Below are 26,030 nucleotides of genomic sequence, written 5' to 3'. Positions count from 1 at the left end.
ACTGAAACACCCATAGCTACGTGCCCAGCTGGTTACCGATCAGTTTGAGCCACAGAGTTAAAAAGCACCAAGCTCTGCCTCTGTCTCAGGGGACGTGGTAACGGCCTCACACTGAAAAGTACAAGCCTTCACTCGCATCTGGAAGGCTCATACCCTCAGGAACTCTGCATGGAGAAGGTTCTTGAGCACTTGGTTGAACCGTTTCTTCTGTGCATTCTCTTCTAAGACCTTTTCCAGAAAGATGCGTATGTCGTTAATCTGAGTGTTTGCGGGCAGCAGGTTGATGGCCTGGGGACGGGAAGAGAGACGGGAACAGGGAGAGGTGGGACAGGAGTGAGACTGAGAAAATGCCTGACGTCGCGGAGCCCTCAAACCCCCGTCCCTCCTGCCAGCCCCTCCTGTGGTTCCACGCTCCCCACATGCGCCCTCCATCTCTGCGAGGAGAGCTGCTGACCTTGGTGGTGTCCAGCTTGCTGTGGTGCAGCTCTAGGACCTGCAGGGCGGCCTGGAGGTTGGCTTGTGGCTCCAGCAGTTCCAGCTTGATCGGCCCCAGGCAGTGCACGCTGGGGGGCGACAGGTACATCCGGAGCAGGGACAGATACACCTGTCTCATACACAACAAGCCATGCACGCATCAGGCCGGCAGCAACCCTCCCCAAGCGTGACCACACCTAAAGGCAAGAGGGCTGGTCTGGAGGAACTTTAAAACGCAGCATTTTTCACCTTTTAATAAATTTTGTAAAGTCTGTTGACTGAAGATGTCAAAAATTAAAGATTGTGTGGGACCTCCTGGGCGGTCCAGTGGCTAAGACGCCAAACTCCCAATGCAGAGGGCCCAAGTTTGATCCCTGGTCAGGGAACTAGGTCACACATGCTGCAACTAAGAGTTCAGAAGCCACAACAAAAGATCCTGCATGCTGCAGTGAAGATCAAAGATCCCAAGTGCAACAACTAAGACCCGGTGCAGTCAAATAAAGAGAAATAAAATATTTTAAAAGTTAAGGATCGTGTTCTTTCTGAGAGGAAAAAAAAATCAAATGCCTTGTATTGTTTAGCATTATACTGCTAACAAAATGACTCCAAGAGACTCCTCATTTCCTTTGGCTTTGAAGGCTGAGACCTTGCCATGTATAAGCCGATGCAGATGAGCCCAAGATGAGATGCTGCATCTCCTACTGGACCCACACTAGTGTTTCTCAACATTCTGGGCTGTGCTGTACATCGATAAGCAGCAACTCTGGCCTGTACCTCCTAGATTCGGGTAGCAAACCCCACCCCCCCAACCACTGCCAAACAATGGCCATCAAAAATCTCTCTACACGTTGACAGGTCCACACGGAATTTATGCAGAGCACACATGGGCACACTGTAAGAACCATCAGATGTTCCTTCTCAATAGGCTGGCCAGGAAATTTATTGTACAAGTTGAGACTGTTTTAAGAATAAAGTGGCAAGGGCACTACAAATAATCACACGGATGACAACAGACCAAGCCAGAACCACCCCGAGCAAACCAAGACTGCGGTCACCTTGCCGCTCTCTCAGCACGTGTGCGCAAAATCCATCAGGGCCCTAACCCATGCCCTGTCTTATGTCAGCAATTCCTGCCAGTGCACCTGTGGCCCAAACCAGAGGGCGCTGGCTATGCTAAGAGGGGCAGTGCAATGCCCGTGTGCGCCCTGGGGCCGACTACTTACATCTTTGTTGCCATCTTTGTTTTGGTCATAATGCTTGTGGCAGTACCTGTAAGGGAGAGAGTGATCAGACAAGCTCACATGTAGAGGGCATGGATGCTGCCTGAGTGAGCAGCCTAATGACAGCACAATCGGGGGCCAGCACACGAGGTGACCTCGCTTCAGCTGCAAGTGTAGGGGCGGCTTTCTCAGCCTCTCATCTCTCTGCAGTGCCTCTTTTACACCCCTGGGAGGTGGGACGGCTGGGTCAACGTACTCTTCAGCCATCCTCGTGTCTTTCAGGACGTGGACGTAGATGAAGAGAGCTTGTTCATGTTTCCCCATGCGTCCCAGCAGGAGGGCACGTTCTTCCAAGAGGCCTGTGGGGGGAAAAGAGTGGAAGAAACCATCACCATGACCAGGCAAGCCCAAGGCCAGGGGCTAAGCTATTAGAGGAATGACAGGGATTCTTTTCAAGGAGAAAATTACTAAAATTTTTAAAAGTGAGGAGGAAGAGGACTATTTTAGGTGGTACTTTATCTCATCTTTTCCTGTGATCATTTATAAATGGGAGAACAATACTTGATGATCAGCTAAATGCATAATAAGCACCTACAATGTGCCAGGCGCTTCAGCTAAGGGAAGCAGACACCTGGTCTCTGCTCTCATGGAGCTTATACATCAGGCAGATGTGTCTTTTTCAGACAAATTATTCCAGATTACAGAAATTGCTAAACAAGAACTTGGCCAAGAACATGTACTGAAGCAACGAATAGGTTTCAACCTGGCTAACAATTAGCGTGTGGTTCACACCCAAAAGAGACTTCTCATAATCATGGTTCAAAAAGTGAGTCTTCAGAGAGGACAGAATAGGAGCACAGGCCTGAAACACATGGTTTTTCCCAGGCCCAACTTTTGGGAGGGTTGGGGAACTGGTATAAGGGAAGGATCCATTTTGCATTATCTTTTGCTAAAGTGGCTAAAGATACCCACCATCAAAAGGAAAATCACAGATGAGCCGGCCTGGGTCATAGTAGCTGGAAATTTCCAGGAACATAAGGAGCTTCCGTCGGTATTCTCCCAGCTCTCCTTCCTCCTCACCAGCAGGGACTGGAGCTTTGCCTTTAAAAGAAACCATGCTCAACATGAAAGGATGCTGTTGGGCAGCAATGTGTGGTGTCATCAAGAAAAAACGAAGGGGATGGGGTTCAATGATGTCACCACCATGATTAGAAAGGGCCTCCGTGATGCTTTCCAGTTGGCCTTCTCTTAGTTTATGGTCTCTGTATGGCCCCAAAACATCAGCTTGAGAAAAAAAAAACCCACCAAGCTGCTTAGAGAAGCTTTCTGATAGACAAATCTGTTCCTTATCAGCACAGCTGTCACTCTGCATACAGATCTATTCCCCCTCCTCCATAGGTGATGCCCAGGGAGGCTCAGAGATGCCCAGATCCAGACACCAGCCCCCAAGTCTCACCTGTGGGGTCACTTAGCTGCCTTGGTGCCTCTGAGGCTCTTCCTGCCCACCTGGGCCTGCAGAGAAAGTCTGCTTCTCTACCCCACCCATGGCCCCCTCGGGTCCCAGCTCACCTCTAAGGCCTGGGGCCACCCCGCATGCTGAAAACTGGTACCTGCAGGGAAGGACAGGAGATACTCCTTCATCAGACCTTGCACCTTCTCGCAGTACAACTGGATCAGGCAGTTGTGGAACCGAGAGCCAGTCTCCTCCCAAACGTGGATGACATGTTCCTGGGGCGAGAATGGTCTGCCTGGTGCCTCCATGCTGTGGCATGGCGTGGCCCAGCCCATTCGCCCAGGCTCCCTCACATCTTTAAGGCCCAAAAGGTCCCATCCAGACTGTCCCCTAATTAAGATTACCATGGGACAGTTCTACAACCCAGCAATATCACGAATTAGCATCTCAATTTCCAATCTAAGCTCCTTTATTAATTCTGTCTCATAATCATCCAAATCAGCCCATGTAATTAAGGTTAAATATTTACATTTTGGTACTTAGGACTGATTTGGTCATCCTGTGGTCACAGTCAAGTCTGGCTGTACAAATGTGGCTCTGGTATGTTTTTCTCCAACATGTTCTCTCCTCTTTTATCTCTCTGTACGTCACCTAGGTTTAGAAGGTAGCATCAAAAAGTGCCATCTCCAGCTTGGTCTACTGGGCTGTCTTCAGAGGAGACTAAAAGAACCCTCTTCTTTACAGTCCTTCCAATCCCCAAGGGACACAAACCCTAATCTGAACTGGCTAATCACTGTCTCTTATAGTCACAGGTCCTGGGTTTGATCGAAACTTATTAGTTCAGATCAAAAAATATCTTACCAGATACGGAATAGCCAGACCCTTAAAATTCTCCACTAAGAAGCCCAGCACTCGGTCTCGTGGCAGAGACTCCACCTCTGGGAGGTCCTCAGTAAATATCTGTTGGAATAAAACCTGAGTTCCAGCAGCAGAACCACCTGATGGCAATCCTTCCAAACATACATGCACACAAGCGTAGGGTCACATGGACAGACAACGAGGCGGGAAGAGCACCTGTGGCCAGTCGGTGTGGGGCAGACTAGGTCTCCTGGCGTCCGCACCAGGCTCTTTCTACTGCACTCCACTGCTGTCCCATGTGTTCCAGTCTTGGAAACACCAGAGAAGTGCACAAACCCTTCCTAGCCCTCCACCCACAACTGTCTAAAATACAGTCAGAACCAACCGTGGTACCCAATAAATCCAAGGGGCTCCGTGATCTACCTTCAGACCATCCTCTGGGAAGTCTCTCAGCACCCACACCGAGTAGGAAAAAATTAAATGCAGATTTTCTGTGCCTAGAGGGAAAAGGAAGACTTGTCAGCAGGTGAAGTCCACCCACTCTGCCCACAGGACCAGGAAGGCAGGTACCCAGGTTGCCCAGGATTTATCATCCAGTGAAGTTAGCTCTGTCCAGTCACTCAGAGATGCTTGGACCTACCAGACTGGCTACACACCAAGGGGCTGTTGTGGTTCCACCACTGGGGGTACTTTCACCCCGGGAGGAACCCAGCTGGGTAAACACAAGGAAGGGAGGGGACTGACCAGCCAGAATCAGGAAGGGAGAGAGGTCAGGTTCACTTGAACACAATCCCCTCCCCTTGCCCCTTCCACGAGCTGGACTCACCCAGATGTTGCAGGTACTGCACTGTCCGCTCATGGCCTTTCAGAGGGGAATTTGCTTTTTTGGACTGGTCCACCAGCACCTGCAGAGCTGGCCATGAAGCCCAAGAATAAGGTCATGAGCCCCTTCCAGAAGGTATATCTCCTTGGAGAGTCATCACACTGTACACAGTTTTCAGCGGGAAAGAGGTCTTTGCAGCAGGCCCCTTTGTCTTGTCACTAATGTTAAACCAGGCACCTATACGCTTACTTATCTCCAGCCCTCGCCCACCTTTCAAATCTTGTGATCACAAAGTACTTTGCCTAACTTGTTTCTTTCAAAGAAGTAGAAATGAAGACTAAGTAAAAACAGATGACCAGATCTCCTCCCTAGCTTCCCCTTCAGTAACCCTGTGAACAAGATGGTAGCTAAAGAAAAATCACAAGAAGTCGACAAGCCCACACACAGTAGGGGATAGGGGGGACTCTGACTCCCTATCCCAATGAGTAACCGATTACATCCCTTTTTCCTTTTAAAAGCTTTCATGGCTGAGCTTTGAAAATCTTCACATGTGGTTTTTGGGGCACTCCACCATCTCCCCAGATTGCCAGCATTCTCATTAAAAGCAACTTTCCTTTGTAACATTTGCCTCTCTCTCGTGTATTGATTTTTCAAGCGGTGAGCAGCCAGACGTGATTCCACAACAAACACCTCAGTAGGCTTCCCCCAGACAAAATACAAGAGACCCTCTAATCACGGATGACCCCTGCCCCGGTCACCTTTCTCGTGGAGCCCCTTCTTCTCGTACAGGATGATCAGCTCGCTGTACTTGTGAGCCTTCTTCAGCACGTGCTCGCTCTCTTCGATGTGGCAGTGATTGTTCTCCAGACGCAGCAAGGGGGCCACCAGGGCCACGTTCGTCTGCAGGAGAGGCAGGACTTCAGCAGGAACTACTTCCTGGGGAGGCCCTTCCTCCCTCAGCCCAGGCCTGCTTCAGGCTGAAACACCAGGCATGCTACACAAGCAAGAGAGAGCAAACAACCTTTCCAGGACTACAGGTAGGAGCTTTCATAGCCTTTATGCTCTTTCACACAACATTTTGTAAGAGTGTGGGGGTGGGGGAGGGGGAAGAGGGGAAAGAAAGGGGAAATTTTCTTTGGGGCACTGTCCCTATTCACCTTGTAGCACCAACCCCAGTCTTGGCAGAGAAGACCAGCCCACTCTAAGACTCTGGGTCAACATCTCGTCTTAACCCCTCAATTCTAAGAAGCTCAGGTCAAGAGTAGGTGGTTCCTAAGAACAAATACTTCACTCTTACTAGTGGCAGGGACCCCGAGCTAGGGAAGAGAGAGGATGGCAGGGAGCCGAGTGCTGGGAAAACTCACATGAAGATAGCACTTGAGCAGGGTGGTGTCAATGATCTGCAGCAGCTTTTTCTTGGATTTGATGGTAGGAGTCCCTTCCATGAGAGGGGAGGTGCTAGACTGGTGATCAGAGTCATTCAGCTTCTTTACCAATTGGCTGCGTTTCTGCCAAGGGCAAAAATGCAGGGTCAAGGCCAGGCTTAAAACTTCCTTTATCATCTGAGCTATCAGGCACTTCAAAATACCTTCAAATCAGCTCACACCTATCCACCCTGATCCCACATTGGCATTTATCAGGGATCAAAAATAAGATGCCTACCAAATCACCAGAAACAGTAACAATGATCTACTATTTACTACACACCAGGCGCTGTGTCATGCAGTTTATAGATTTACCCTATTTTAAATCTAAAACAAATACAGGTATTATTAGCCCCATTTTATAAGCGAAGAACCCAAGGCACAGATGTTAGCTACCTCATTAGTAACAGAGGCTGACTTCAAATTAGGGTAGGATTCCAAAGGGCTTGTTTTTATTTTTTTTTAATCAACTTTATCGAGGTATGAGTTATATACAATAAAATGTACCCCTGAAAAGTATACTATCAGATGCACTTTGACAGATATATACATGCATGTAGCCACCACCCCAATCAAGGAACAAAACATTTCTACTACCCTTTAAAGTTCCCTTGTGCTCCTCCCAAAGAATCTCACCCACTCCCTATATAACTGATCTGATTTCTATCACTAATGATTACTCTTTCTCTATTTTAGAACTTCAAATGGGCTTTCCAGGTGGCTCAGTGGTAGAGAATCCACCTGCCAATGCAGGAGACACAGGTTTGATCCCTGAGTTGGGAAGATCCCTTGGAGGAGGGCTCACTCCAGTATTCTTGCCTGGAAAATCCCATGAGCAGAGGAACCTGGTGAGCTACAGTCCATGGGATGGCAAAGAGTCAGACTGACTTAGCGACTGAGAATGCATGCTTTCTAGAACTGCATATAATGGAATCATTCAATTTGTACTACTTTGTGTCTGGAATGCCCATGGTCTTATTTATTCTACCATGTCTCTGGCACAAGGCTGATGTCAATTACCTCCACAAATTCCAAACTCAGTGGAGAAGGTCGGGGAAGACTGTGCTTGGGGTCCTAAAGCTAAGATATTGGAAATAGAGGGTCTTCTGTGATGCTACATGCTTGGGACACTTTCTGCCCCAGGAACCTTTTTCACTTGGCTCATGGACTGTGCAGTGTGCAGACAGAGGCAAGCTGGTGTGCTCTTTGCAGGCTGCCAGCCAACCATGGAGCCCAATGTCAAGCAAGTGCCAAGATGACAGATGCCTGAGTGGACCTGTGGGACACCCACTGACCCAGAAGCAGGTAGTGGGTAGCTGGCTTACAATTTTCCTAGCAATACTTATGCCCCTCCAGGACACCCCTTACAAGTCTGCAGAACACTTATGGGAAAAATTTTAATAAGTTCTCTGACTCTGAGTCAGAAAGGATGACATGGTTAGATAGCATCACCAACTCAGTGGACATGAATTTGAGCAAACTCCAGGAGATAGTGAAGGACAGGGAAGCCTGGCATGCTGCAGTCCACACGGTTGCAAAGAGTAGGACATGACTTAGAGACTGAATAACAACTGACTCTGAATGGGTGCATAGGAAAGAAATAACAGCCTTAAGCACGGAAATTTAGGGTTCAGAGACTTCAATGGAGATATTAGTTTTAGTGCTGATCTGAAAATTTCACTTATCTGCCTGTAACAGTAAAGTGAAAATAATTTAAGTCTAAGTACTCCCTCTAACAAAACATGTTATAGAAGAATACTTAATGACAGGGAAGGACGTTCCTAATATATGGCTAAATGCTTTAAAAGTAAGCTATAAAACAGTATATATCTTGATATCCATTTGCAATTTAAAAAATCGGATAAATAAATAAACAAAAATTATTCACAAGTATATATTAAACTCTAGAAGGACAACACTAAAATGTTAATTACTTTTCTCTGGGTGGTAGAGCAATAAGCGATTTTTTATTTTTATTTTATACTTTTCTGTGTTTTCCAAGTTTTCTGCATAGAGCAGGTATTTTTTTCCCTAAAATATAACTGTTCCCCCAAAGTTTCTTTAAAACGCTTATTCTTTTCAATCAATTAAACTTTTCTCTTCTTAGTTCCTATAAGAGCTTAGTGTGAATCTACCAGGAACTGAGTATGCTTCCTGGTACTAGGATTTGGCAAAAAAGAGCTCTATTCTATTGTTATAACCCAACAGCCAATACAGGAGACCTAAGAGACATGGGTTCAATCCCTGGGCTGGAAAGATCTGTGGAGGAAGAAATGGCAACCCGGTCCAGTATTCTTGCCTGGAGAATTCCATGGACAGAGGAGCCTGGCAGGCTACAGTCCTTGGGGCTGCAAAGACTGAAGTGACTTAGCAAAATGTGCATTCTACAGTTAAGCAAGGAGGTGAAACAGAAAAAATGCACCCCCCTCAGACTTCTACAGTGTTCACTTCTGGAACATCTGTGGCGTTAAAGAAGCCTCCCCCTTCCCTGCCATAGAGAAGCAGGTACTGAAACTCCCAGGTGAACTCTTCCATATGCTTTGGGATCACACCTACCTGTGTCAGGTAGTCAATTAGAGCTAAGTGAGCCTTCTCCAGCTCAGCCCCAGACAGCACAGGCAGTGGGTTAGGATACTGCAGCTGCTTCCTGTAGTCTGTGGGCAGCAGGTCTGGGTACAGGCCCATCACATGGGTAGGATCTACATGGAAGGTGAACATGATTCCCCAGATAGAAGCACAGCAATTTAGAGAGAAACTAAAACAAGACTATCACTACAGCAAAATAAGTTCCAGATTGACTTTTTTTTAAAATGACTCTTAAGTTTACAAAAACTCAAGCTATACACATATATTTTGAACACTAAACATTATAATGATTGCAAGACGCTATTCTAAGACATATATAGAATTAAAAATGAAAATTCATTAACTCACTAAAAGTAAAGAAGTAAAAGGAAAACCTGATAAGACAGTGAAGCTGAAAAGATCACTAGACTTAAAAAATAAGAAGAGTGTGTGTGTGTGTGTGTGTGTGTATAAGGAATATTAGTAAAACAAAAACACCAGGCAATAGGCTATGGAATACACTGGTAGCATATATGGCAGAAGATAATAGGTTGATTATATAAAATTAATTCACACAGATTGGTTTAAAAAAACATAGGATTTCATTTGATTAATGGGCAACAGACATGATGACAAGAGAATAATATAAATAAAGGGGAAAATCTAATCCTGGCCAATCAGATTCCTTTGATCTTGAGAAACAGATTTAAGGATGACAAGCAGTATGGCACACACCAACATATACTCAATCTGACATGCTTCTTTTACGTAATGTTGATACTCCTCCACCATGAGGTTCCCTTGTGTGTTCCCTTACCCTAACTTGGAAAGCCCTTGTACATCAACAGAACATGGGGAGAAGTGATCACCCTAAAAGGCACTAAGACTTCTGGCTAGGTCTCTTGGATCACCAACTCCAGGAAAAGCCAGTCACTCTGCATAAGGACATTCAAGCAGCCCTAGAGAAGCCTGTGTGCTGCAACTAGAAGAAGCCTGCACACCACAACAAAGACCCAGCGTAGCCAAAAAAAAAAAAAAAACCTACTGTTGTATCCTACTAAGCTCAGGTCAGTGACTTTTGTCTAGAACTGCAGTCAATAATCTGATTACTAGATGACAAAATACACGTCTGTTGTCTCCAGTGACTTTCTGTTACCTTCCTCTAATGGCAAGGGCAAAGCATCCTGGAAAACTGGAAGTCTGTGTATGTGAATGAAACCAGAGTCATAAGATCAGGGCTGTAAATATATAGTCACATGGCCACCCACAGGATCCTGTTAAGTACAAAGATCAATCTAGATGAGGTTAACTTTCCGCATTCTCAGAAGTCTGATATCATTTCTCCCCATTCTTTCCAGTTTCCCCTCCCTGAGTGTAGTTCCTCATCCCGAGGCCATACCCGCTTGTTACCTGTGCCAAGTTTAGCAAAGACCTGCATGGACTCATCAAAACGCTTCTGGCAGAAGAGGTTGAAGGCATACAAGTTCTTGATGTGATGGATCTGTTGCTGCTTTTCACTGTCGGAATCATCTTTCATTTCCTAAAAAGAGAATAGAATAGGGAGGCGCTCACTCACTCAACCAACATTTTTTTAGTATCTACCAGGTATCAGACGATATGCTGGAACATGTATATGCCAGAGGGTACAAAGCAGTCACGTGGCTCTGACCCACAGATTGCCCTTACAGTCTAATCATAAGTAACTATGCAATGAAAACACATTAGGACTTCTACAAAATACCTGACCAGTACTCCTGAAAACTGTCAGGATCATGAAAAACAAGGGAAAACTAAGAAATTTCCACAGGTCAGAGGACACTAAGAATGTGTGACACCTAAATCCCTGTGATTTCTGGATTTGAACCTGGAACAGAAAAGGGGACAATTAATGGGAAAACTTAGTGAAATCTGAATGAAATTTAGGGTTTAGAGAAGAAAAACTGAAACAAAGCAGAGTGAGTGACGATAGAACCACGTGGGCGGGGTGTTCAGGTCAGCCCAGTGTGAACAGTGGGTTCAGGAAGGTTCCCAGGAGGAATGTAAGCTGAGACACAAAGGACGAGCTGGAGCTGGCCAGGTGAGGGTGGCAGGTGACAGATGGGGAGGGGAGGGCATCTGAGGCCAAGAGGACAGCACATGTGCAAGACCCTAAAATGACAGAGAGCATGGCGTGCTCACAGGACAGAAGATGTTGACCATAGCTGGCATGATGTTCACAGTCCTGTTCACAGTATAAGCCAAATATCTCTGTTTCTTCCTTTAACCTTCCCCCTCTTCTATCCTTCTTAGCCTCTTCTATCCTTCTTAGCCAATCTTTACCACATTTAACTTCTTCCTTCAAAATGTCTCTCCACGTTTTCCCTTCCTTTCTTTTCCTCTTCTGTTGCTGTCACCCTAATCCAGGCCATCATCGGCACGTGGCTGTGCTTGGGCTAAGCTCTTCTGTTTGGTGCTTTAAAGGCTCTCAAAGCCTGGCACAGTCTCCTTACCTAGGTTATTCCCGTGCCAGTCAGAATGGGCTCCAAGTGTCCTGGAAATACTCGTTTCCACACTTGTTTTCACTTCTAACTTCCCCAGGCTCTGTAACTCTCCCTGTTTCAAGCTCCTGGTCTGACCTATCTTTAAAGAGTCCAACCTTAGGATTCTTTTTCTGGCCTAATAGCAAAGTTCAGTATGTAACTGCCCTCTGAAAGTTTCGTGTATGTCCTCTGATTAATTTAAATGAAAGACAGGTTCCTCAAGAGCCAAGATGACATCAAGCAACCTTCTTCTGTCATAGAGCAGAACACCTAGTAAGTACAGGCCTAGAGAAGAGAAGGGAAAAAAGGAAACCCACTTTCTTCTTCTCTGTTTCATCCGAAGATGAAACAGACAACCAGCAGCAGAAAGAACACTGAGAAGACATTCCTGTTAAGAAAAACGGATGCTAAAAAAGCCATGTGCTACATAATACCCTTTTCATAAAGCTCAAAAACTAGACACATACTCAAGCACACAAATATTTGTAAAATACTATCAAAAAAAATTTAAGGGCATGATAAACACAAAGGTTCACTTAAGAAGACTTTCTTCTCTCTCCTTGCTATTCTCTGGATCTCTGCATTCTGTTGGGTATACCTTTCCCTTTCTCCTTTGCCTTTGCTTCTCTTCTCTTCTCAGCTACTCGTAAGGCTTCCTGAGACAACCACTTCGCCTTCTTGCATTTCTTTTTCTTGGGAATGGTTTTGGTTACCACCTCCTGTACAATGTTATGAATCCCCGTCCATAGTTCTTCAGGCACTCTTATCTACCAGATCTAGTCCCTTAACTCCAGTCATCACCTCCACTGTATAATCATAAGGAATTTGATTTAGGTCATACCTAAATGGCCTAGTGGTTTTCCCTACTTTCTTCAATTTGAGCCTGAATTTTGCAATAAGGAGCTGATGATCTGAGCCACAGTCAGCCCCAGGTCTTGTTTTTGCTGACTGTATGGAGCTTCTCCATCTTTGGCGGCAAAGAATATAATCAATCTGATTTTGGTATGGACCATCTGCTGATGTCCATGTGTAGAGCTGTCGCTTGTGTTGTTGAAAGAGGATGTTTCATATGACCATTTTGCATTCTCTTGGCAAAACTGTTAGCCTTTGCCCTGCTTCACTTTATACTCCAAGGCCAAACTGGTCTGTTACTCCAGGTATCTCTTGACTTCCTACCTTTGCATTCCAGTCCCCTATGATGAAAAGGACATCCTTTTTGATATTAATTCTAGGAGGTCTTATAGGTCTTCACAGAACCGTTCAATTTCATCTTCTTTGGCATCAGTGGTTGGGGCACAGACTTGGATTACTGTGATGCTGAATGGTTTGCTTTGGAAACGAACCGAGATCATTCTGTCATTTTTGGGACTGCAATCAAGTACTGTATTTCAGATTCTTTTGTTGACTATGAGGGCTACTCCATTCCTTCTAAGGGATTCTTGCCCACAGTAGTATAGTGGTCATCTGAATTAAATTCACCCATTCCCGTTGTTGGACACAACTGAGCAACTAACATTCCTGTCCATTTTAGTTCACTGATTCCTAAAATGTTGATGTTCACTATTGCCATTTCCTGTTTGACCACATCTAATTTACTTTGATTTATGGACCTAACATTCCAGGTTCCTATGCAATACTGTTCTTTACAGGACTGGACTTAACTTTCACCAAGAGATATAACCACAACTGGGCATCATTTCCGATTTGGCTCAGCCTCTTCATTCTTTCTGGAGCAATTTCTCTGCTCTTCCTCAGTAGTATATTGGACATCTACTGACCTGGGGGGTTCATCTTTCAGTGTCATATCTTTTTGCCTTTTCATACTGTTCATGGGGTTTTCAAGGCAAGAATACTGAAGCAGTTTGCTATTCCCTTCTCCATTAGTCATGTATGGGTGTGAGAGTTGGACCATAAAGAAGGTTGAGCACCCAAGAATTGATGCTTTCGAACTATGGTGCTGGAGAAGATTCTTGAAGGTTCCTTGGACAGCAAGGAGATCAGTCAATCCTAAAGGAAACCAACCCTGAATATTCATTGGAAGGACTGGTGTTGAAGCTGAAGCTCCAATACTCTGGCAACCTGATGTGAAGAGCCAACTCATTGGAAAAGACCCTGATGCTGGGAAAGACTGAGGGCAGGAGGAGAAGGGGACGACAGGATGAGATGGTTGGATGGCATCATTGACTCAATGGACATGAATCTGAGCCAACTCAGGGAGATGGTGAAGGACAGGGAAGCCTGGTGTGCTGCAGTTCATGAGGTCTCAAAGAGTCGGACATGACTTAGCGATAGAACAACAAAAAAACACAAAAGTTAGGATAATGGCTGTGTCTGGAGCACAGCCAGAGGGATGGGATGGGGAGGGATGTACCGGTTACAGAAGTTATTTTGGGGGGGGGGTTAGGTGGTGGGTTTATGGGTATTCATTATTTTAAAAATGAAAAATAATTTAGGGCAATAAATGAGTGGGGAAAAAAACAGTAAGATGCTAAAATTAAATGGCGCAAGAAAGAAACAATCTATGGGACAGTAAATGTGTCTAAGTAATTAAGACTGGATTTTTGTTTTCAGTCTAGAACTTATACACCCAAAATAAAAGTTCCTCTTCAAAAGTATCCACCACATATGATTATAATCATTGTATTCCAAAATTTATGATCACTGTTTCCCTTTCAGAAATAATTTATAAGATACTCTAAAAACTGAGTTTTCCTACTATTACCTTCATAACAATTGCTTCTCTTAGTAAATTAGCACTGTCTGGTATTAATGCCTAAGTGAGGCTCAAGATGACTTTCAGTTGTTTCAATAAATTCAAATCCACTCTTTCGAGATGACAATAATCACCACTAGGGATGTTTTAAAGAATAAGGCAAGACTTGAAAGTCAATCTTCAAGAAGCATGTTGGCAATAAGAGCACCACTGAAACAAGAGCACGGTCACTACTCAGCCAAGAGCGTGAGTAGCATCCCATGTGAACATTCAAGCGGAGTGACAGCCTGAAGACTGGGGCCCTGCCGCAGGCAGCAACCTGAGGTGGGTTCAGAGTCCCTAAGGAAGGCCTGCTTATCCAAGCCCAGGAGCCTACTTGTGAAAGGGACTCTGGAAGGCTTTGGAGCTGTTGCATTCAACCAAACTGTAACCTTGACAGTTATGATTGTTATTTTGCTGTCTGTCTTTAATTTTTCAAGGCCATACCATATCTATTCAATTATTTCACTGTCCTATTAATTCTATGAAATACTATTAGTATAATTGGCATTCATTCTACATTTGATAGAGACAGTGAGATTACTTAGAGTTACATAACATAGATACTTTTATGGCAGGGTCTGATCCTGAATCCAAGCCCTCTGACTTTCAGTTCTGTGCTTATTCCACCAGTCCAAGCAAAACATGAACATCTAAACCAAAATCACCTGCCTTGAAGAGTGATGAGGAAGGCAAACTCACACCCAAATCTCAGAAACAAGACTTACTGCGAGCTGCAGAGCCAATTCAAACTGCTTGTCCTGGAGAAGCTGTTGGATTTGGGTCGCCATGGGGACTGGAATGAGTCTCCAGACAAAGTGATTACTGGCCACATAGATAATGTTTGATCTGGAGACAGGGGTAAGAGGATTAGCAAGAGAGGGCCAGTTTTATGATGACCCAGATGACTTTAAAATTTTGGAACAAGATGGCAACTACAGTAAAGAAAGGAATTCCTTACCCGCCCGAAGTAATGAAACGGGGTCTTTGCAGTTCAATGCTCTGGACCAGAAGCCTCGGCTCAAATGTCCGGATTTCCACATATCGAGGCAACACTGCAATGATGTAGGGAGGCTGGTGCTCTGCGCGAGAGAGAACATGTTGAGTTGAGGTTCTCTCTAAGGCTTTAGATTATAGACGTTTCAGCTTCTCATTTCTAAGCTGCACTTGGATCTCCAAGTGGTCCACTAGTCAAATACCAAGCCAGGATCCTGTACTGTGATATACAAAAAAAAAAACAAAAAAAACTGCTTGTCTCAGTGACGCTAAGAGAAATCTCCTGCACAAAAAGGATGCATCTTAGCTTTGCTCAGAGTGACCGGACTCCATTTCTACCGTTTTCCTGAGAGGACTGGGTGAAAGTCAGCGGCTCCTTTCTCATCAGTCACGAAGCCAGGCCAAACCAAGGCCAGTGGCAGCTCCCCTAACGAGTCAGTTGGAGAACAAGGTGACATAACTTCTTTTCATCCTCTTAGGAAAGGCAAGAGGAGGGCAACTTCTTTTAATTTTTTCCTGAAAATTATTCTAAAGAGAAAAGTCCACATTTCTGGTCTATGCTATCTCTGCTTGAGATCATCACATTGAAAAGATGCAAAACTCCACGTGATGCTCAATGGATCACAGAGAAGGCAGCTGGATGGCATTCTCAGTATAACCATTTTCTTACAGGAGGTAATGAGTGTGTCAAATTCATAGGAACAGAAAGTAGTATGGTGCCAGGGCAGGGGGAGAGGAAATGAGTTGATGTTTAATAGGTATAGTTTTAGTTTCACAAGAGGAAAGGCTTTGAAATCTGCACGACAATGTAAAGTAAAGTAAAGTGAAGTCGCTCAGTCGTGTCCAACTCTTTGTGACCCCATGGACTGTAGCCTACCAGGCTTCTCTGTCCATTTTCCAGGCAAGAGTACTGGAGTGGGTTGCCATTTCCTTCTCCAGGGGATCTTCCCGACCCAGGGCTTGAACCCAGGTCTTCCACATTGCAAGCAGATGCTTTACCCTCTGAGTCATCAGGGAAGCTCAGCACGACAATATAAATATACATAATTCTACTGAACTGTGCACTTAAAAATGGTTATAGTGACAGATTTTATGCTATGTGCTTTTTTTAGCTACAATTAAAAATAATTTTAAATTAGTAAAAAAAAAAAAAATGAACCTCTAGTTGGGCTCCAAAATCACTGCAGATGGTGACTGCAGCCATGAAATTAAAAGATGCTTAGTCCTTGGAAGGAAAGTTATGACCAACCTAGATAGCATATTCAAAAGCAGAGACATTACTTTGCCAACAAAGGTTCGTTTAGTCAAGGCTATGGTTTTTTCTGTGGTCACATATAGATGTGAGAGTTGGACTGTGAAGAAGGCTGAGCACTGAAGAAGTGATACTTTTGAACTGTGGTGTTGGAGAAGACTCTTGAGAATCCCTTGGACTGCAAGGAGATCCAACCAGTCCATTCTGAAGGAGATCAGCCCTGGGATTTCTTTGGAAGGAATGATGCTAAAGCTGAAACTCCAGTACTTTGGCCACCTCATGCGAAGAGTTGACTCATTGGAAAAGACTCTGATGCTGGGAGGGAATGGGGGCAGGAGAAGAAGGGGACGACAGAGGATGAGATGGCTGGATGGCATCTCTGACTCGATGGACATGAGTCTGAGTGAACTCCGGGAGTTGGTGATGGATAGGGAGGCCTGGCGTGCTTCGATTCATGGGGTCACAAAGAGTCGGTCACGACTGAGCAACTGAACTGAACTGAACTAGATGGCATAATTATTATATAAAAATTTAACTTCAAAGAATATATCTATAAGAATAGCTTCTTGGTGTGATTAACTTGCTATAAATTTATTTTCTTGTCATTTACTTTCAGATAAAAGGCCTTTCATATTATACATGCTATTCATACTCTAAATGAATAGTACAATAAAAGTTCAAAACCAGAAAGGAACTCAGAAATGAGGAAACTGAGGCCTTAGTAATTCCTTCATCAGTTGAAATGCTAGTTATTATGTTGATATCTTTCATCTCACCAAAAAACAGAATTAAATAACATATTTTCCTTTTTTAATGCTGGCCTCATCTTAAAAAGCTATTATAATTTTCAGCAATTATCCTTCAAATAAAAAATAAATAAAAAATTTTAAAAAGCTATTATAATTTTTTTTCATGTTAATTTATGTAACTATGTAAAACTTCTGTCCTTTTAAAATCTGGCCTACTTTAATGGGGTCTAATTTAACAAAAGAAGCAATCTATTATAGAAACCCTTTTGGTTGTCACATTATGTCATTCATTCAGAGATGGTTTGAATCTGAGTCGTCAAACAGGGCAGACTGGTTGGCATCCAGAAGGCACATGATGAAGGGCGGACAACAACAGTGACTCTTCTGACAGCAACCACTTACTAAGAGGCTAGGATGTTTCAGGCACTGCTCATAGGGAACCAAGACATGAGCACAGAGCTCACAGAGCTCCCACAGGAACAGAGGAGACAGACAACTCATTGCATCCAGTGGGACATGCAGCTCGCATGACAGAGAAACCCGAAGGGATGGTAGGAGCGCCCAGGGGGAAGTGACTAATTCCGCCTGCGGGTAGGAGAAGACCTCTGAGAGGAAGTGTCACTGAGCAGGGGACTTGTCATATGAGCAGGATGCTGCTGGGCAAAGAAAGGAAGAGGCAACAACCAGACGAAAGCACAGGAATGGGGAGTCTTTTCCAAATGACTGGAGCAATTAGGAATGAAATCCAAAAAGCAGGGGATGTATGTCTACATATGTGATTCGAGTTGGGAAAGAATCTGCCTGCAATGCAGGAGACCTGGGTTCGATTCCAGGGTTGGGAAGATCCTCTGGAGAAGGAAACGGCAACCCACTCCAGTACTCTTGCTTCTTGCCTGGAGAATCTCATGAACAGAGGAACCTGGCAGGCTACAGTCCAGGGGGTTGCAAGAGTCGGACACGACAGCGACTAAACCACCACCATGGCTGATTCCCTTTACTGTACAACAGAAACTAACACAACACTGTACAGCAACTACATGCCAATAAAAATTAAAATTAATTAATAAGATAGTACAATAAAAAAGAATGACTGGAGCCAGGGTACAGCAGTGAAGAGGAGAGCAGAAATACAATCCAAGTTAAAATGGACTCCATTCAGGATGAACGGAGAAATATGTACATCAACATATATATACTATCAGGTATAAGATGGATGATAGCCGGTGAGAAGCTGCTGTGAAGCACAGGGAACCCAGTCTGGCACTCTGTGATGACCTGGAGGGAAGGGATGGGGGGAAGAGAGGGAGGGAATATATGTATAATTAAGGCTGATTTGCCTTGTTATGGCACAAATCAATACAAAAATTAAAAAGAAACAAAAAAATATGTACTCTATTCAGAAAGCTAAGTCTTCTTCCTGTTGAAGGGTATTCTCTCACCCTACCTAGGAAGAATGTGTCCTCCCTGCTCATGTTAAGCCCCTAAACTTGTGAATATACATAACCTTTTTGTTGTTCAGTCACAGTCGTGTCTGACTCTTTGTGATTCCATGAACTACAGCGTGCCAGGCTTTCTTGTCTGTCACCTATCCCAGAGTTTGCTCTAACTTATGTCCATTGCGTCAGTGACGCTCTCCAACCATCTCATCCTCTGTCTTCCCCTTCTCTTCTTGCCCTTGATCTTTACTAGCATCAGGGTCTTTTCAAATGAGTTGGCTCCTTGCATCAGGTGGCCAAAGTGTTGAAGCTTCAGCATCAGTCCTTTCAGTGAGTTCCATAAAATACTGACCTTTTGCTTTATCTTCCTTCTGGTCTGTTCATCTCTAGTCAGCACCAGAATAACCGCTGACGCTTTTATGAATTCTACCATTTAGAAATCTACTGGCCTCTTGGACCTGCGCGTGGACCCCTAACAACTGGCCCCCTCCTCATCCCTCCATAATCTACCCCACCTGTTCCATCAGGTCAGTTTCTGGATGCCTGCTCACAAACCAGCATGTCTTCTGCATTTATGCTCATTTTTTCCTGCTTAAAATGAAAGAAATTTTCCTTCAAGCTAGATCTTAAACTCCCTGCCTAGTCTAGTCCAATTTTAACAAAAATTCTTACTGACTAATTGAACAGTGAACTTCCCCTTTCTCAACTACCAAACCTCAACTCATCCGATTTCATACCCGAAGCAGCGTCTCATTTTGTCTCTTTTCCCAAGATGTAATCCTGGCCTCACGAGCGAGGGCCCTTAAAGACAGCAGGCTGGTATGCCCCTCCACAGCAGTAACTAAAATATTTAATATTCACTCTCCCAACTAAAAATGAATTGCTGCGAGCGCGGTCATGGGCTTCCAGGCAGTATCACTGCATAGTGCTGGGAGCCTGAGGCAGGCGTAGGAGCAGAAACACCTGATGTGTGGGGCAGACATACTTTGAATACAATCTGTAGCCTCTAAGCTACAAAAACAAAAGCAGCAATAACCACCACATCAAAAACCTTTTAATGCTGTTATACATACCATAGGACTAAATAATTTCCAATAGTTTACAAGCTTAGTCTATTTGGCAGCAGACAAAATAAAACCATTAAAAAAGAAGGCAGGGTTCCCTGGGGGCTCAGTGGTAAAGAATCTGCTTGCCAATGCAAGAGACACGGGTTCAATCCCTGGTCCAGGAAGATCCGACATGCTGTGAAGCAAATACACCTGTATGTTACAGCTACTGACCCTGTGCTCTAGAGCCTGGGAACCACAACTACTGAAGCCTCTGGACCTAGAGACCCTGCTCTGCAACAAGAGAAGCCATGGAAATGAGAAGTCCACGCACAACTAGAGAATAGCTCCTGCTTGCTGCAACTAGAGAAAGAAAAAAAAGCCTGCATAGCAGAGAAGTCCCAGCACGACCAAAAATAAAAAATAAATAAAAAATTTTTTTAATGAATGTAAAAGAAAAGGAAGTAAAAGATAAAAATAGCAGTGGACAATCACTTCCTAAAATGTGCAATTCTGTCTACATTTTCCCCCCTTTAGTCAGAAGTTGGCAAAACCCAGCTTCCTACAAAAGCCACAACAGTCTCCTTTTTTTGTGGGGGGGCCACACCGTGTAGCATGTGGGGCCTTAGTTCTCCGACTGGAGATCAAACCTGTGTCCCCTGCAGCAGAAGCATGGAAGTCCCCAGAATATCCCATTTTTAATAACCCAGAAACCCTTTTCTACTTACAAGAAGGGGAACTGAGAGCAAGTGACGCTGGAAACCAGTCTGCTAAAACTCTGAGTGGAGCCCCAGTCTGCGAAAGTGGCATGGCCCCAGCCCAAAGTGGGAAACAGCGGCCATGCAGGTCTTACCCATGGCCACTGGGATGTCTGTCCAGTTCAGGGCACACTTCTGCGTGCAGATCCCCTCCTCATTGAGCACCACAGTGAGATCATCCTGACCCACAGCTACTTTTCCATCCGCCAGAGGTGCAACTAAGGGTTCCAGCTGTTTTCCTGTTGGGAAGAGCTCTTTGTTGGCCCCCTTTCCATCCACCTACAGGAAGACACAAGTGAGTCACCCAGCATTCTCCAGCCAGAGGTATGAACAAGGAGGGACGGCCTAGAAAAATCAAGTTAAAACCCCAAACCTACAGAGGCCAATAATAGTCCTTATTTGGCATAAAGAAATATTATAGTCTGTTATGACAATTTTTGAACCAGTTCTTTTTTTCTCTAACATGGAGACAAGCATCTAGCTAGGCAGCTAACAGTGTCAAGTGCTAAAGTAACTGGAACTCTCATACGATGCTGGTGAGAACACAAAACGGTATAGTAGCTTCGGCTGTTGGCTTCTTATAAAATTAAATATACACTTACCATGAGACCCGACAATCCCATTCCTAGGCATTTGCTCAGGAGAACTGAAAAACCCATGTTTACATAAAAATCTGTGTGCAAATGTTTATAGTGGCTTTGTTTATAATGGCTAAAAATTGTAAACAACTTTGTCCTTCCATGCAATGGAAGTCATAAGAATATACTGACCCACACACAACACAGATGGATGTCAACCGCATTATGCTAAGTGAAAGAAGCCAGGCTCAAAAGGCTACATACTGTATGATACTATTTATAAGACATTCTGGAAAAGGCAAACTATAAGAGAAGAATAGATCAGTGGTGACTAGAGGTGGGGGTGTGAGAGGAAGGCTGATGTCAGAGGGAAAGCATGAGGAAATTTCTTGGGGTGATGGAACTGTTCTGAATATTTTTTTTGGCTTCAAGGTATGCAGGATCTTAGTCACTCCCTCGATCAGGGATTGAACCTGAACCCCCTGCAGTGGAAGCGTGAAGCCCTAACCACTGGGCCACCAGGGAAGTCCCCACTTCTGAACCTTGATTGTGGTGGTAGTTACACAACACTAGGCATCTGCCAAAACTCAGAACCACATATCCAAAAGAATGTTACTGTATGTAAATAAAGGAAGTAGTTTTGAATAAACTGGTCCTAAAGCAAGATTCCTCACCCTCAAAACACTCTACTCTCAAGAAGGAGACAGCACACCTAAGGCAGTCAGAGGAATGAGAGCCCTCCTCCAACTTCGGCTCCGGTCCCCCAGCCCGCACAGACTCCTCTCCGGAGCCTGTCTGCCCAGGTGCTATATACTGAGTTACAAAGCACTAACTCACCTGGTGGTGGCGGTTTAGTCACTGTCATATCTGACTCTTGCAACCCCGTGGACTATAGTCTGACAGGCTCCTCTGTCCATGGGATTTCCCAGGCAAGAATACTGGAGTAGGTGGTCATTCCCTTCTCCAGGGGATCTTCCCAACCAAGGGATAGAATCCACATATCCTGTATTGCAGGCAGATTCTTTACCATCTGAGCCACCAGAGAAGCCCAGTAACTACCTAGGAGCTTGCAGTTCTGATGCTGATAAAATGAGGCCAGCCCAAGAACATAAATATGGAATGAATACATTCACTAGATAAACAATGAAGAGCGAACACAGCCGAAGTAGGGAAGTAGGAGGTGGGGAGAATCTAGGATTGATTGCCAAGTCTAGATTACGAGAGGGGTATGAAGATAAGGAATTTATATTATTCTATAAAATGAACAGTATACCAACCTGGTCTACATACATATGCACACTGGAGGGAAAAAAACCAGTGTTGTGGATATTTACCACATAGGTTAAGAGAAAAAGCAGGTTACAAAACAATGTGTATAAAATGATATTTTTTGTAAACATGGAAGATGCCCATTACTAAAAGGTTAACAGTGAGTGGGAGAATTATAGATGACTTACACTTCCTTTACTGTCCTTATCTATTTTCTTATTTTCTATAATAAAAACAAAAGGATTCCGAAATTTAAAAAAAAAAAAATGAAAACAATTTTTACAACAAATATACTATAAGATTTGGGAAGGCAAGAAACTCAAAGTCTCAAAAATACTTAAGTTACTATTAAAATCAGGGCGTTTCCTGGTGGTCTAGTTGTTAGGATTCAGTGCTTTCTCTGCTGTGGTTTGGGTTCAATCACTGGTTGGGGAACTGAGATCCTGCAAACCAGGCAATGCAGCCAAAATTTTTAAAAAACTAAAATTAGTATATAATTCCTAACACGGAAGCCTCAAGACAGCAGCCCATGCTAATGCTACTGGACAGAGCCAAGCAGTCCTAATTATCTAGATACAGCATGTGGATAATTCACTATGTAGAGAATTGAGAGTTGATGCTGTCTGGCTTAAGATACACAGACATCTTATTTGCAAAAGACATTTAGAGCGTGGAAAAGAATCAAACATACAAACATAAACCCTGTTACAGCAAAACTCTACCTAACACAGTCTCTCTACCTGCAGTTCAGAAGCATATAATCATCTCCCCCAGGTAAATTCACAGTCAACTTCCCCAAAGTAAACTGACGATATTTGCAAAATGGTAAGGTTTACCCTTATTAGGTAGTAGTCTCTCTTGAAGCCCACACAGATAGAATTTTCGCACCATGCCATGGACTTGGGCACATCCGGTACACTAAAGTCCCCCTGGAGAAGAAGAGCAAGTGTTCAACTGGAAAGATGTTAAAGGGGAAAAAAAAACAGGTGACCTTCCTGTTATTCTACTCCCATTCTGCAAAATCACCCTCACCCTCCTCTGAATACAATTCTGTTAGCACAAGACCAGGAAAGCACCCATAATAAAATATGATGAAATGGACAAGGTGCATTTAAGAAGGCTGGTGCACTGGGATGACCCAGAGGATGGTATGGGGAGGGAGGTGGGAGGGGGGTTCAGGATGGGGAACATGTGTACACCTGTGGCAGATTCATGTTGATGTATGGCAAAACCAATACAATATTGTAATTAGCCTCTAATTAAAATTAAAAAAGGTGAAAACCCATTTTGATATAAATCAATCTGTAGAGATGTAGGGCTGTGCTTCCCTTGCCTCTGAAGACCAGGAGACTGACAAATGTGCACGAGTAACTCTTAGGTATTCAGAGCGGAGCATTCATCTGGGGAGAACACTGGGTTCCTGGGCTTCAAAGGAACTGAACAGCCAATCTTTCAAGCTGTGGGTCAACTTAGCAGCAGCTCCAACCCAACCCGCAGACCAGGTAACCGTGGACTTTACCTGCAACTCATGAAATTCCCTGTCTTTCCAGAAATAGAGCTGCAGCTTCTTTTTCACGGCAACACACATCCGCAACACCTCCTCCCCAGTCTCTGCGTGCTGGGAAGAGATACCCAGAGCAAATGAGGATGCGTACACTGATGACTCCAGAACGCGGGGGCGACTGATTCAGAGATTTTCTACCTTGAAATGGCTACTCATCTGAACATTCCTGTCATACAAACTCACGCTGCCAGAGAAGCTGAGCACAGCGCACACCATTCTCTCAAGATGGACTCACACCCAGCGTGCTGAGGAGCGTGTCCTCCTCATGAGCTGCTAGTGAGAGACACCGGCCCCAGCAAACCTCACAGACAGAAGTGGTTTAGAGAAGAAAATCTACACAACTGCTTCCTCCTTTTTTCCTTAAATGTTTCTTGCTCATGGCTGTCAATACCCGCAGGGGCAGGGATCAGCCTGTGGCAGTGACGGCAGGCCCGTTTTCAATCCTTTAAAGGAGCTGGGGTGGGGGGGATAGAAAATGCCTACATAAAACAAACCGTGCAGTGTCAGTGTAGACCATAATTGCTAATAAGTGATCAAAGCTGAGTTAGAGGGGTGAGGCAGATTGTGAAGAAGCTAAGAATGATGAGCTGGCAAAAATCGGGAGAAATGTCTTTTCTAAACAGCGAAAACTCCCTAATGACGAAGACTACAATGATACATTTAAAACATGAGTCAATTAATGCCACAGAGCTATGTTCATGTACTGTCACAGTCCTGATTCCTCACTAATGGTTTGTCCATGGCAAGTGTTTTCGGCTTTGGCTAGCTGCCTCCTGAAATACAGCGGTCCGTTGCTAATTAGCACACAACCAGGGAATGCGAATATTCTAGCATCAGGTCACATACTAAGGGGGAGGTTTCTCTAATATGATCCAAAATCAAATAGTCTCTTTGGAACCTCTGCTGAGTTTGGATATCAATATTACATTCTTCCCATCTGCTGGGAGGGATGGTGAGGAAAGACTGTATTGATCAAAGCACAAAGTCAAATTTTATCTTCCTTGCACTTACCTGAAGGTCACATGTGAACAATGATGCTCCCTTTGCCTTGGAAACCGTAGTGATTTGTTGAAATGTCAACAGGTCATGGACGTAAATATTATTTTCTGTTTGGTAGGAGATAAAAACACCACTATAAATTATCACAATTCTCTAGGATAGCCAACTTCAAGACAAAAAAAAAAAGAACTAAATGGCAAATGTTGGTTCAAGACATTATCTTCAGTTTCACTAACATGACTTATTCTGGTCCATGAACAGGTAAAAAAAACAGGTAAGAGGTCACTTAGTCTTCTAAACTTGGATATTTTGTTTCTTTCAATTTGGGCTAGCTTGAGTAAAAGAGCTCTTTAATTTCCAAACAGCACTCTTACACTTGGTCTTTCTCAAATCTGGAAACTCCGGATGTAATATTTGTACAAAAAATTCCTTTTAAAACTACTCACGTTAGGAGGCTCCAATAAGAGAAAGGAAACACCCTATGGATTCTGTAAAAATACATGGCGAGAATTTTTTTTCCTAGCAAAGCAAGCATAATAATTTCACTTGGGCCTTCTAGCTAGTTTTAGGTACTTTAAATGTTTCTCTCTTGACTAGAAACTAAGTTTAAAAGGATTCTACTATTCAGGCCCTGGGCTGAACAAACAGCATGAGGCAAGTTTCTTCTGCTTGTCAAGAAAAGGCCTTACTGGCCACCTCCCATGAAACTGTGGCTTTTCAAACAAGGCCTTTAATAGTCTGGCCCTGATCTCTCACCTGTCTCTAGCCACTCTCCACCATATACCTGAAGTTTGGCCACATCTCAGGGCCTTTGCTGAAGCTGTCTCCTCTGCCTTTAATGCTCTGCTGACCTCTGTCTTCCTGCTAAAAATTCTAATCACCCACTAGACACTGCTGCCCCTCCTGTTATTAAGACCCTGTACTTTTTATAAATTTTCACTGGGGCTTGTGTGCCTGCATGCTCAGTTGCTTAGTCATGTCCGACTCTGTGCAACCCTATGGACTGTAGCGTGCCAGACTCCTCTGTCCATGGGATTCTCCAGGCAAGAATACTTGAGTGGGTTGCCATGCCCTCCTCCAGGGGATCTTCCCAATCCAGGGATCAAACCTGGATCTCCTGCATTGCAGATAGATTCCTCTGCTAAGCCACTGGGGAAGCTCGACTGTAACTTACCACACTGTAATATGAGTACTTTCTGTCATTTTGGTCTCAGAATCAGAACCTAAGTTTTAAAGATGGAAACCGTGTCTCATTAAATTTATCTCCCATGTCTAGAGTAAGGCACAATATATAT

At 44.2% G+C, this 26,030-nt stretch overlaps 1 protein-coding gene across 11 annotated transcripts in view; it reads right to left on the bottom strand.

Moving 5' to 3' along the window:
- VPS39 (VPS39 subunit of HOPS complex) overlaps positions 1 to 26,030 on the bottom strand; it is a 47,023-nt gene that overhangs the window by 3,449 nt on the left and 17,544 nt on the right. For 5 of the 11 annotated variants that reach the window (XM_086321720.1, XM_086321717.1, XM_086321721.1 and 2 more), the window contains 19 exons: positions 24,748 to 24,842; positions 23,692 to 23,790; positions 23,009 to 23,101; positions 20,421 to 20,604; positions 15,050 to 15,170; positions 14,817 to 14,937; positions 10,228 to 10,357; positions 8,809 to 8,951; positions 6,193 to 6,336; positions 5,587 to 5,728; positions 4,832 to 4,918; positions 4,429 to 4,502; positions 4,009 to 4,107; positions 3,305 to 3,422; positions 2,667 to 2,795; positions 1,951 to 2,053; positions 1,698 to 1,743; positions 455 to 604; positions 154 to 288 (listed from right to left, as the gene is read on the bottom strand). In XM_086321720.1, coding sequence (XP_086177846.1) covers positions 154 to 288; positions 455 to 604; positions 1,698 to 1,743; positions 1,951 to 2,053; positions 2,667 to 2,795; positions 3,305 to 3,422; positions 4,009 to 4,107; positions 4,429 to 4,502; positions 4,832 to 4,918; positions 5,587 to 5,728; positions 6,193 to 6,336; positions 8,809 to 8,951; positions 10,228 to 10,357; positions 14,817 to 14,937; positions 15,050 to 15,170; positions 20,421 to 20,604; positions 23,009 to 23,101; positions 23,692 to 23,790; positions 24,748 to 24,842 — 2,213 coding nt within the window. Of the gene's footprint in view, positions 1 to 36; positions 289 to 454; positions 605 to 1,697; positions 1,744 to 1,950; positions 2,054 to 2,666; positions 2,796 to 3,304; positions 3,423 to 3,676; positions 3,799 to 4,008; positions 4,108 to 4,428; positions 4,503 to 4,831; positions 4,919 to 5,586; positions 5,729 to 6,192; positions 6,337 to 8,808; positions 8,952 to 10,227; positions 10,358 to 14,816; positions 14,938 to 15,049; positions 15,171 to 20,420; positions 20,605 to 23,008; positions 23,102 to 23,691; positions 23,791 to 24,747; positions 24,843 to 26,030 lie in introns of all 11 variants that reach the window. The other 6 variants (XR_015134900.1, XR_015134902.1, XR_015134901.1 and 3 more) reach the window with 2 other exon arrangements.

Source organism: Bos grunniens, chromosome 10, assembly GCF_055505025.1.
Source record: "Bos grunniens cultivar Pamir isolate PY7600 chromosome 10, Bosgru_T2T1.0, whole genome shotgun sequence".
NCBI classification, from domain to species: Eukaryota; Metazoa; Chordata; class Mammalia; order Artiodactyla; family Bovidae; genus Bos; species Bos grunniens.
This window is presented reverse-complemented; position numbering and strand designations above follow the sequence as displayed.